This window comes from Rhineura floridana, chromosome 6, assembly GCF_030035675.1.
Source record: "Rhineura floridana isolate rRhiFlo1 chromosome 6, rRhiFlo1.hap2, whole genome shotgun sequence".
Classification (NCBI taxonomy): domain Eukaryota; kingdom Metazoa; phylum Chordata; class Lepidosauria; order Squamata; family Rhineuridae; genus Rhineura; species Rhineura floridana.
In genome coordinates, this window is record NC_084485.1 from 66,047,392 (window position 1) to 66,060,827 (window position 13,436).

General features: G+C 41.9%; 1 protein-coding gene across 6 annotated transcripts in view; it reads right to left on the reverse strand.

The window, feature by feature from the left end:
* CDK18 (cyclin dependent kinase 18) overlaps positions 1 to 13,436 on the reverse strand; it is a 138,167-nt gene that overhangs the window by 64,448 nt on the left and 60,283 nt on the right. For 4 of the 6 annotated variants that reach the window (XM_061632154.1, XM_061632151.1, XM_061632149.1 and 1 more), the window contains exon 3: positions 10,539 to 10,600. The exons of the other annotated variants lie outside the window; for them this stretch is intronic. In XM_061632154.1, the coding sequence (XP_061488138.1) occupies positions 10,539 to 10,548 (10 nt within the window). In that variant the 5' untranslated portion in view covers positions 10,549 to 10,600. The remainder of the gene's footprint in view (positions 1 to 10,538; positions 10,601 to 13,436) is intronic. 6 annotated transcript variants of the gene reach the window in all.

The following is a 13,436-nucleotide window of genomic DNA, read 5'->3' on the forward strand; positions in this document are numbered from 1 at the left end:
GAGGGCTTGCTCCAGGTGCCCACATTGAATGAAGTCAGGCCTTTTGAGTAGTGCCCCCCCTTCCGAGGGAGGCTCATGTGGTACCATCTGTGTGGCTTTTTCACACCAAGGTGAACACATTTCTATCCCCCAAACCTTTAAAACACTTTATGTAGTCTGTATTTTAACTTTGGGGGTTGTGGCAAGTTTTATTTATGTAACTTTTGATTTCATGTCTTAATTTGCATTTAAATTGTTTTTACTTATTTATTACAAGCTACCCAGAGAACGTTATGTTATGGGGCAGCATACAAATGTCATGAATAAATAAATATGTAGATAATTATTTGGATCCTACAAAAGCCGCCTCACTAAGCGACTGCTTCCTAATCTGAAAGAAACAACTGCAAATGCTAGTTGGATACAGCTATGTCCTAACATCAGCTCCTATATATATACATTTCCTTCAGGCTGCTTTGTGAAATATAAATCAAACACAGGACAAGAAAGCCAAGAGCAAACTGAAGTTGACCACCAATACGAAACTCAGTTGCCACTTTGTCTCTAGTCTGCTACTTTTATATATCAGAAAAACTGCCTCAAGAAGCCTGAGCATCGAGATCACCTGGGGCCAATTTTGTGGTTATGTGAAGGATCCTCTGAAAGCTTGAGAGACATTATCTTTAAATTATAAACCCAATCTATTAAAAGCAACAATGAACTCATCACTCAGCTTCCTCTCAGGCTGCCTGCATTCTGATCAGGCCACCTTTTCTTGGCCTTTACCTGAGGAATGATTCATTCTAAAAACATTAGCAGATGGTTGCTGTCTGCAGCTGCCTCAGACCAGCTCTGCTCTCCCCCTCGAGTTCCCTGCCCCAGCTAAACTTTAACCTAAAACTAATAAGCAATATGGATTATCAGCTGTTTCGAGTGGCTAGATCTCAAGGTTAGGATTCTTCTCGGAACAGAGGGGAATCTCCAAAAGACTCAACATTTGATGTAAAATATGTGCTGCTGGTTGAGCTGTATATCAAGGGCTAGGGGAATAACAGAGTATTAAGTGGGCAGACTGAAGTCTCCTTTATTTCAGTTCACATACAATTAGAACTTTGCAGTGTCTCAGAGTAGATAGATGGTCAAAACATGGCAACTGAAAACTGTGCATCTTGTGCTTTCATTAATTAACTTTGCTTCCACAAGAACATTTCAATTGTTAATGAGCACATATACACCCAGGGCATGTAGGCCAGGCTGACTGCAATTTCTAGCATCCCAAGTGTTGCTGCTCTTCTAGACACAATCTTCCTATACTTAGCCTTCATCAACCTAGTGCCCTCCATGTATTTTGGACTACAACTCCCACCAGCCCCAGCCAGCATGGCCAATCTGGTTGGGGTTGATGGGAGTTGTAGTCCAAAACATCTGGAGGGGCCAATAATTTCACCCTTCCTCTATGGACAACACACACACAATCCTAATTATGCAAGGAAAATCACAGATGTTATGATCAAAATTACAAGTGTTGTAATAATGTCCTTTCACATACTCCTGTTTTATTGTATCTTGTTATTTAAGCCACCTTAGACTATATTAGGAACAGAGGAACATAAATATTTTATTATTTTTTTTAAAAAATTAAATCAGACAAATTTCAATGACCCTCATACTGAATGGACAATTTTATGTTGTGTCGGTGTCAAAGATAACAATGTTTTGAGATACAATAAATGACTGTGCATTGGAAGAATTGGTCATGAAACAAGAGAGAAAAGGCGACCCTGGACTTAATCCTGAGCAGTGCCCAGGACCCTGGTGTAAGATATAAGCAGAGCTTGGAAAAGTTACTTTTTTGAACTACAACTCCTATCAGCCCTGGCCAGCATGGCCCCTGGATTGGGCTGATGGGAGTTGTAGTTAAAAAAAGTAACTTTTCCAAGCTCTGGATATAAGTGTTGTGCTATCAAATTCAGGTGCAATTAATTTCAAAAGAGGAAATGTCTAAAAAATTAAATAAATAAATGAGAGGGTTAGTTAAACGGGAGAATCAAATGGGGCAAATTTCTTCAGGACACTTGGAGATTATTTAAAACTGTTAGCAATAGAAGCAAGAGTTGGAATTTATACCGCAGGTTAGAAAAGATATAACCTAGTCTGAGCAGTTTACAGAATCAAGGGAGCTATAAAAAGCAAGAAAGCTTCCTTTGAGATGTGGAAGAGTTTCCCAAATGAGACCAAATTCTAGCAAAACAAACGAAAGTTAACAATAGGCTAAGAAAACAGCAACAACAACTGAGGAACCCATTGTTAAAAAATACAGGGACAAAATAGCAAACATTTCTATAAATACATCAGGAGCAGGAAGCCAGCCACAGATTTACCCGATGAAACTGGTTGGCAGTACATTCAGGACAGACAAAAGGAAGTACTTCTTCACACAACACATAACAGGCTGTTGTGAAATGTGGCAAAGGCCACTAATTTAGGCAGCTCGAAAATGGAATAAATCAATATGTTTGTTCACATATACTAGATATACTAAGTAGAACCTGCAGGTTTTGTGGCAGTATGCCACTGAAACCAGTGGCTGCAGGGCAATTTATGTATAAGATTTCTTACTAGCCCTTCATTGTAAGGTCACAGGGTGGGTTACAAAACAAGTAAAATAGTTTATACAATTATTCAAAGCAATGGTGGAGGAGAGCTGTTGTTTTCCTACCCTGCTTGTGGGCTTTCTAGCCACTTAGGGAAACAGGATCCTGGATTTCAGAAGAGCTCTTATTTATGTTCGAATAATTTATGTAACTTGCAAACAAGTATTTTGATAGATTTTTTTTAATGATTCCGATGTGCTAAGGCTCTACCCTCCTCAGGTAAGCAAAGACTCTTTGGAACAAAGACTCTCTACCTCTTTGGAGTTTATTAGATGTTTTCTCTGCTTTTTATTTATAGTATGGAAAATGGAAATGGACTGCCTTCAAGTTGATTCCGATTTATGGCTACGCTATCAATAGGGTTTTCATGGTAAGTGGTATTCAGAGGGCGTTTACCATTGCCTTCCTCTGAGGCAGTGACTGGCCCAAGGTCACCCAGTGAGCTTCATGGCTGTGTGGGGATTCGAACCCTGGTCTCCCAGGTCATAGTCCAACACTCTAACCACTATGCCACACTGGCTCTCATATATTATATTATATTATATTATATTATATTATATTATATTATATTATATTATATTATATTATATTATATTATATTATATTATATTATTTAGATGCTATATCTGAGGGTGGCAGCAGAAACTCCAGAGATGCCAATATCTCAACACACATAGATTTGGAGCATATGGCTCATTAACAGCCCCCTGATTGTTTCTAGTACAGTACAAATGCTAAAAACTTTTTAGTCTCACGGACTAGCCTTATTAGTCCAACCTGTGGTATGCATACAGTACTGTTTATTTCCAGTGTAATTACTTTCCTTCACTCTGCTGGCTTTTGCAGCTGCTCAGCAATGTAGATGCAACAAGGCAGAACCCGCCCTTAGGGAGCTGTGGATAGAACTGTATGAAGATTTACTTCATTTGGCTTTTTCTTAGAGTACATTTCACTTATTTCTTTCTTTGTCTCCTGAATAAATTACATCCAGTTTTATTCCTGCGATGACAACTTTTCTTCAGTTTCCTCCTTATGTTCTTGCTATTTCCAATTTAATTATTCTTTAGTTTTCCCTTCATAAACTCCATGTTGGCAATGAATTCATATCTCTTGTAGCACATAAAACACAATAACAGCATTACTAGGGTGAACGCTTTGTTGGATAAAGAACCTATAACTAGACCAAAATACAAAAGCAAAAAATAGACACAGAATCCAGCACCCGGAGTATCACTGCTTGCATGCTTGCTTGTTTGGGTGGGCTGAGCTAAGGGAGACACCATTTTAGTCCTAACAGCTGGGCATTCCCTGTCCACATACTTTCAAGCTCAAGATTCTTGTATTCACTTACAAGACCTCAGCGAATTGGGTCCAGGATACCTAAAGAATCTGTGCCACTGTCCTTATCCCAGATGCCAGTCCTAGAACAGCCCAGTCAATTCCTAAATACATTTTCAATCATAATCCACAAGACCTTTCCTACTCTTGGTCTTCACTTTGATACTTAGCATGTCTTTCTTCCCCTTTTTTTACTAGCACATCATAGATGTGATTTGTCATCCTCTCTACTGTTCTCTATCTTCCCCCAAAAGGAAACTAGTACAGAGATCAGTAAATCCTCAACAGTTCTTGTACTAAGCTGAAAGAAACTGTTCATAGCCTACACAGCAGATGCACACAAAGCATGGTTAATCTTAGACCCCAGCTTGCAACCCTCATTTTTATTGTATTTTATTTAAACAAAATTTATATATTGCTTGATTGTAAAAAAAAATCTAAGCAGTTTACAAATAAAAATCCAATATTTTCCTTCCCTGTAATATGCATCCCATTCTGCCATTCTACCTTGAAATTTTGTTTTGTAACCCACCAGCTTTTCCAGTCTTAAGCAACAATGTAGATCCAGGAAAGCCTTGCTAGCAGCTGTGCGGCTTATGGTGGTAATGAAAGGAATTGTGGTGGGAAAAACCATTTCCAATCCATAAATGCATTTTCTCTAATGACTTGACAGCCCTCTGCTGAACTAGAACAACCTGCCTCTCTGCACCAGTGGAAGCTGAGCTTGAACCAAGTACTCCCCTCTGCCAACTAGAACAGTGGTTTTGCAGCATAGTTAATATAGCAGCACTATTTAAAAGAGATTCAAACAAAACCTTAGAAAAGATGGTTCAAGATAATTGGTGGATAAATGCCTTTATTGACTCCACATCAGTAGACAGTTATCTTCAGTCTTGACATGTGCACAGAAAACAGATTTCCAGTAAGCGCTGAACTTTCTTCCAAATACTATTCCGATCCTGCAAGACAGGAGGAATTTTGAAAGACGTGGAAGAACTTCCAGTGCACCAAACAAAAGGGGATAGTTCTCCTCACTCTATTGTGATGTGCTAGGGCTGGGCTAGGGTGCATTTTGTTCCCTGGCCAGCCCCACGATGGGTTATGTGTGCACATGATGATCACATTCCAGACTGATGTGGTCAGATGCAGCATCTGGAGCTAATGCATTGCCTCACCATGGCAATGGAACACTTGGGTTAAAATGCCCATATCCAAAAAGCTTAAAAGATTATCTGTCAATGACACGAACATTCTGCAGCCTAATTTACTGCTGTTGCCAGGTGACAGCACTAGACCAGTCCTTTACTTTCAGTGTCCTGAGACCTGTACATTTGGTTTGGTATTTAAAGTTTACATTGTGTACCCCTGAGTTAGCCATGACCAGACACAATGTTCCAATTGCCTTTGCTGCTCCTATGCATGTGAGTGCCATGCCCAAGGGACAGCGTAGAAGCATATATTGGGGTTGCTTAGCAACTACATTTTGATCTCCCTTTCATCTGCCTCTGCCAAAACAGTCATGTCAGTAAATGAAGATAAGGTGAGGAAGAATAGAAGACTGGGTCAGGAAGGAGATGAGATAACAAGAGAAAATATTATGGCACACCAGCAACACTCCAAAAACCTGACATCTAATTGTGCAATGGCTCCTTATTGCAGCTCCATCTCAACATATGGGCAAATTATTAGAAGGGAACAATAAAGGTTCTGGCAATTAAAGCTGCTAGTTATAGACCTGGAGACTAAGAGGTTGGAAGTTACATTCTAAAATATATCAGTCTTGTAGTTGTCAATTCCAGAAAATGTCCCTCGCATAGCAGTGTGAATTAGCATTGAGAAAACAGAATAAAAGGAAATGGTTCCGTTTTGCAGTCTGTGTGGAGCATGACAAATGACGTTAAGTCACTGTGGCAATTAGTTAGGTGTCAGCTTCCTTATCTAGTTAGAAATTGCCTCTGGACAACTATGCAGTAATAGGCAGTTGCAACAGCAGCAGGGCCAAAATTAGCATTTTGCCACCATTGCTCTTACATATGCAGCTTTCCCAGTCCTTAAGAAGAGATGTATAAACTAACTTTTTTTTACTGTGTTCTTGTGAAACGATCTAGATTGTAATGAATTGTGCTAGCTTCTAAGAATCCCAGGATTGAATAAATGTAAACTGTGTTAACGAAAGATGGAACACTTTTTCCTCTTCAATTTCTTTTTAAGCCAGAAGGGCAGGATCAGCTTGAATTTTTAATGTTCACACACACACAGTCATAACGTAACATAACTGAATTCAGAAACTGACCTTCTGTCTTTCACAGCTGCTAATCAGGCCATTTCTTCAAGTAATTGGTGCATCATTGTCCGCTTAAACTGCTTACTATGCAATATTAACAGAAGAAAGTACTTCATACAGCTGCCACTAAACCGGATGGCTTTAAAAATAGTTTGGACAAATCCATGGAGCAAAGGTCATTCAATGGCTATTAGCCACATAACTAAATCCTCTAGATTGGATTACTGTAATGCTCTCTACGTAGGGTTACCTTTGAAAACGATTCGGAAACTTCAGCTAGTGCAGAATGCTGCGGCTAGAGTTCTTACTGGGACGAAGAAATTCGACCACATAACACCTATTCTGGCCCAACTGCACTGGCTTCCAATATGTTTCCGGGCCAGATTCAAAGTGTTGGTCCTTACCTATAAAGCCCTTAACGGCACTGGACCGCAATATCTGATGGAACGCCTCTCCCGCTATGTTCCTACCCGTTCACTCCGCTCGACGTCTAAGGCCCTTCTCCGGGTCCCAACCCATACAGAGGCCCGGAGAACAGTAACAAGATCTAGGGCCTTTTCGGTGGTGGCCCCCGAATTATGGAATGCCCTCCCAGATGAGATACGCCTGGCACCTTCTCTGTCATCTTTTCGGCGCCAGGTAAAAACCCACCTCTTCACCCAGGCATTTTAAAGTATTTAAGCTTTTAATCTTATTTTTTTAGTTTTCTTTCACTTTGTTTATATAATGTTTATATTGTCTGCGCAATACACACTTACTGTATTTTAAATATTGTGGTTTTATCATGTTGTACACCGCCCTGGGAGCTGCTAGCTATAGGGCGGTTTAGAAATGCAACTAAATAAATAAATAAATAAATAATAATAATAATAAATGGAACCTCTTGTTTCAGAGGCATCTCAATGCAGGGCAGGGCTGGGCTGGGCTGGGCTGGGCGGGATGGTGGTGGAATGACTCAAGCAACAGGGAAGTTTATTGCCTTCATGCCTTTCTGGTGGGCTTCTCAAAAGTCATCTGGCTGCTAAGGGGGTGTATGCACCTATTTTGAATTAATCTTGAAAACCAAACTGGGCTGCTTCTGAGGCATTCAGACATTCTTGAAGTGAAGCCAGCTGATCGCAAAGCTTTAGACCCACTTGGGAGCTTCAAAAAGATACTGGATCAGTGGTCAAAGCCCCAATGTGCACCTTCAAAGCAGTCCTGGCTTTCGGTGTCAGGTGCGCTCTGAAGGCATGCATTGCTGCTTGGACAGTTCCAATACATGTGCCTTCAGAGCAGTCCCTGTTTGTGCTGTCAAAAATGATTTGCATAAAGGTTGCACCCCTGAAAAGTATTTGTGAGGGAATGTCCATACTCTAGCAAGGGTCATGTTACTCCAAGGATCTTTGACAGTGTTTTCCTCCCACCAACCATTTTGAGAGGGGGTGTTGCCTTTATTTCACTTCTAGGCATGTCAACGAAGACAGCTACACTCCAGAAAATACCTTGGGAAGAAAGCCCCCCCCCCAACCATCAAGTATCTTCATGGCAACAGAATCCTTGCTTAGGATCCTGAATATCCCACTGTTTTGGGGAGCAAGCTTTATTCCCTGCTAGAGAAGTGAAGGACCAGGGGGAAAAAAACTGGAAAAAAATGGGAAAAAACTCCCCCCCCCACAATAATTTTCCAGTTTGTTTCTAGGCCTTCATGTCTCTATTCCCCTCCCCTTTGACAACGGCCCAATATGCCTTGAGAACAGACCCTGCTGGCACTGACAGCAGCAGCTGTCACATAGTCATGCGACAGAGGGACATCCAAAGCTTCTAAAAGCCAAAGCAAGCCTCTTCCCCTTGTCTGAAGCAAAGGAGGTTTTGCCCAAAGTGAAACGGGACCCTGTCCAAAGCAGGCATCACAATTTTGTTCTTTTTATGCAACCCCTATTGTAGTTTCCTATTGGAAACTAAATGCTTGACTAGATTGTACCATGATCTGAATTACCAGTGTATGTCAGGTTTTCCCCAACCTGGTGCCCTCCAGATGTTTTGGACTACTACTCTCATCAGTTCAAAACATCTGGAGAGGACCAGGTTGGGGAAGGCTGGTGTACAGGGCCACCGACAGACGGGTAGAAAGGGTCCATTTCTACCAGGCCCAAGGCCATTAGAGTCTTAGATACTTACTAAAGTGCACATACAGGTTTTTTTAAATTATTTGCAAAAAACAGCATATTATACATTTTATCTATAAAATATTTTTGAACAAAAACATAAAAGTGTATATGCAGCTCATGATGCCATTACAATGTGTTACAGCTTTCTAAATATAAGGAGTCATACAAATTTAAATTTTCCTGGGCTGCTGAACAGGGCAGTTTGTTTAATTCATAGCCTGTTTTGAAACCTTCCCAACAAGAGGCTTTAATCCTATACTCACTTCTTTGGGAATAAAGCTGCAGTCCTAATCCCACATATCTGGGATTTAACTGCCTTTAATTTTTAAGTCGACTTACTTTTGAGTAAGCATGGTTAGGACTGTGCTGTAAATCAATGAGACGTTTGAGTAGGCATAGCATAAGATTGCGTTGCTAATCCTTCTTTCTCCCCCCTCCAATCCTATTTTTATAGCAATTAGGCAGGGCGTACTTAGGTGTCACTGCTGTTATTTGGCAGGAAACTAATACTGATTTAAAAAAAGTTCTGCAATGACAAACTAATTATGACAATAAACTATCATATGAGGACAAGGTATATGTATTTTTACATCTCCATCGTGTGTGTATGGAGTCTTTCCAGAAACTCTGTGAGGTAGGTTAGGCTGAGAGTTGGTTCAGTCCAGCTGCACATGCTTAGAGTGGGGGGGGGGGAAGAGAGAGAGATGGGGGCAAGTAGTTTTCCCTCCATGGTTTGCTGTAAAATAACAGGACTATGGAATGTTGCCTGTGGAATGCTGCAGTTAAAGCAATGGCGGGGGGCTGCCTTTGTGCATTTCCCCCCTCACAGTATGGTTTGTGAACATAACATGATATAGTTGCACCTCACTTTTCTTCCTGGGTCCTCCCCTCCCCTTTTATCTTTCAACAATCCTGTACGGTATGATGGGCTAAGAGTTGGTTCAATCAAGCTGTACAAGTTTTCTTAGCTGTTCCTATCTTTTTAATGTTATTTTAATGTTTAAATGTTATTCAACATATGTTCATGGTTTTTGAACTATTTATAACTGTTGCAAAATGCCTTGTGAGGGCAGCAACTCTGAAAGGCAGGTTGCCCTGCCTTCAAGTCGATTCTGACTTATGGTGATCCTATGAATAGAGTTTTCATGGTAAGTGGTATTCAGACATGGTTTCCCATTGGACCACTTAAAAATTGCTGTCGCTCTTGCTGGACCACTTAATGATTTTTCAGCATGTTGTAACAATTTGAAACGTGCTGTGCTAGATGCTGTATGATTTTAATTGTATTTTATTACATCCTTTATTTCTTAGAATACAAATTGTAATACTGTAAAATGCAAGAAATAAAAGGATTATTGACATGATTGCTCCTGAGCACCCTCTTCTGTGTAGAGCTCGTACGGCTCCATGGTATACCCCAGAGCTGAGAGCGATGAAACAATATAGGAGACGGCTTGAGTGCAAATGGAGACGAACTCCTGGTGGATGCAATTACACACTGGTAAGTGCCTATAGTAAGCTGTATTTAGGGGCAGTAAGGGCAGCAAAAAAACAATATTTTGCTGCCACTATCAAATCATCAATCTGCCGCCCAGCGGAACTCTTCAGAATTGTCTGGGGGCTATTACATGCTGGCCCCAAGGACATGGTAGAACCAACTGAGGCCTGCTGTAATGAATTTGCTAGGCACTTCCAGGATAAAACTTTTAGCATCCACCAGGACTTAAGACTCCAGTGTTATAGCAGGTGAATCAAGCAGTGTATCCAGAGCACAGCCTTGTCCCGATTTCTTGGATGAGTTTCAGTTGGTACAGCTTGAGGACGTTGACAAGGTGCTTGCACAGGTTTGTGCAACCACTTCTGTGCTGGATCCTTGCCCTTCTTGGCTAATAAAAGCTAGCAGGGATGGAACCAGCCGGCTGGGCCAGGGAAGTGATTAATGCCTCTCTGTGAGAGGGCGTGGTCCCTGGCCGCCTGAAAGAGGTGGTAGTGAGACCACTCCTGAAGAGACCCTCCCTGGACCCAGAAAACCTTAATAACTATAGGCCAGTAGCAAATGTTCCATTCCTGGGCAAGGTCCTTGAACGAGTGATGGCAGGCCAGCTCCAGACACTCTTGGATGAGACCGATTACCTGGATCCATTTCAGTCGGGTTTCAGCACGGAAACAGCCTTGGTAGCCCTGTATGATGACCTCTGTTGGGAGAGAGACAAGGGGAGTGTGACTGTTGATTCTCTTTGACCTCTCAGCAGCTTTCAATACCATCGACCATGGTATCCTTCTGGGAAGACTGGCTGAGTTAGGAGCGGGAGGTACTGCATGGCAGTGGTTCTGCTCCTGCTTGGCGGATCGGCTCCAGAAGGTGGTGTCTGCGGAACACTGCTCAGCACTCTGGATTCTCCAGTATGGGGTTCCGCAGGGGTCAGTTCTGTCCCCCATGCTGTTCAACATCTATATGAAACCATTGGATGCGGTCATCCGGAGCTTTGGAGTGCGTTGCCATCAGTATGCTGATGACACGCAGCTCTATTTCTCCTTTTTATCTTCTTCAGGTGAGGCTGTCAATGTGCTGAACCGGTGCCTGGCTGCTACAATGGACTGGATGAGGGCTAATAAACTGAGGCTCAATCCAGACAAGACTGAGATGCTGCTAGTGGGTGGTTCTTCTGAACGGATGGTGGATGTCCAACCTGTCCTGGATGGGGTTGCACTCCCCCTGAATGAGCAGGTTTGTAGCTTGGGGTTCTCCTAGAACCATCTCTGTCACTTGAGGCTCAGGTAGCCTTGGTGGCATGGAGTGCCTTCTACCAACTTAGGTTGGTGGCCCAACTACGTCCCTATCTGGAGAGGGATAACCTGGCTTCAGTTGTCCATGCTCTGGTAACATCCAAGTTAGATTACTGCAATGTGCTCTATGTGGGGCTGCCTTTGAAGACAGTTCGGAAACTGCAGCTTGTGCAAAATACAGCAGCCAAATTGGTAACAGGGACCAGACGGTTTGAACATATAAAACTGATTCTGGCCCATTTGCATTGGCTGCCTGTATGTTTCTGAGCTTGATTCAAGGTGCTGGTTTTAACCTATCAAGCCTTGCACGGCTTAGGACCACAATACCTGATGGAACGCCTCTCCTGACACGAACCCACCCATATACTACATTCAATATCCAAGGCCCTCCTCCGGATGCCTACTCGGAGGGAAGCTGGGCGTGTGGCAACAAGGGAGAGGGCCTTCTCAGTGGTGGCCCCCAAATTATGGAATTATCTTTCTGACGAGGTGCGCCTGGTGCCAACACTGTTATCTTTTCGGCACCAGGTCAAGACTTTCCTCTTCTCCCAGGCATTTTAGCATGTGTTTTTAAATTGCTTTTTAAAAATATGTTTTTAAATTTGTATATTTGTTTTTAATGTTTTTAATTGTTGTAAACCGCCCAGAGAGCTTTGGCTATGGGGCGGTATACAAATGCAATAAATAAATAAAATAAATAAATATTGCCACCATTAAAAACAAAAAATACTGTCAAGATTAACCTTAATTCTAGCCCCCTATTAACATGTGGACCACCTGAATGAAGCTTTGCAGGCCACTTGGTGGTCCACAGACCACAGTTTGGGAACACGTGTCCTAAATGAAGACTGTGGATTCAAAATAACTGTCCATACATTGGTAATATATGTACATAAGCAGCAGTTCTTGTCAAAGGATTGCTGGGTGGTGAGGGAGGGATGGGTGGGAATGTAGGGGGGCCCAATCTACCGAGCCCAGGGAAGCATGTTGGCAGCCTTGCTGGTATATGTCCCATGGGTTGTATCCAATGCTGTGCAAGTGAACATCTGCTCATGTAATAGGACTTCCCCTTCCTCTCCTCCCCCTTCTCATCCCCAAAATCTTGAAGACATGTAGGGGAGATGAGGGGAAAGTTTCATTCTGTTGTGCAGCCAGAACAGGAATGTTCTGCCATATTTTATCCTTTTTGAGTTTATCGCTGTCATGTTCCTTTTTGGAGAGCTCTGTAGTTATAGCCCAAAGGAGAAAGTTCATTATATTGCTGGCACAAGACCTTTTTTAAAAAAAATACCATTGGGATATTTGATCCACCCCTTGAATAATAAGCCATGAGCTGGCACGTTGATTCATATGACAATTGTCTGGATTTCCAATTGCTACTAAAAACAATTTTTTTTAGGTATCACTTTTAATTTGCTAACCTGTTTGCAAGCTTGATTGCCTTCACTTGAACAACCACCTTATGAAGTAGATTGTTCATATTTCACAAATAGAGGGCTGAGACTGAGAGATAGTTTATGACAGAAGTGGAGTTTGAACTATTATTACTGAATCACAACAGTTTCTTCCTGTCCACTCATACAATACCCCAAATCATTGTTATCAGTTTTGGAAACAGAAATTTAATCCTCCGGCCCCTGAAATCTCAATATCCCCAGTCAGAATTAGACACAGTAATCTTGCACACAGCTCTACTTGCTTTGTAAGCAACACGGCATGGGACCGCAATACCTGGTGGAACGCCTCTCCCAATATGAAACTACCCGTACACTGCGCTCAACATCTAAGGCCCTCCTCCGAGTACGATCCCATCGAGAAGCTCGGAGGGTGGTGACTAGAAATAGGGCCTTTTCGGTTGTGGCTCCCGAACTGTGGAATGGTCTCCCTGATGAGGCGCGCCTGGCGCCGACGCTGCTATCTTTTCGGCGCCAGGTGAAAACCTTTTTATATTCCCAGGCATTATAATGCGTACTATTAATATTTATTGATGTATTTTGCTGCTGCTCTGATTACTTTGTTTATGTCTGTTTGGTTTTGATTCTATTGTATTATTGTATTTATATATTTTCTGATTGCTTTATTGTTATGTACACCGCCCAGAGAGCCCTTGGGCTTAGGGCGGTATATAAATTAAATTAAATAAAATAAATAAATAAACACCTGCATTTCAGTGTTTCTGAACACACAGGAAACCAACAGTTCAGTATGGCATTGTGTGTCAAGTGCCTTGGAATATGAAGTTGG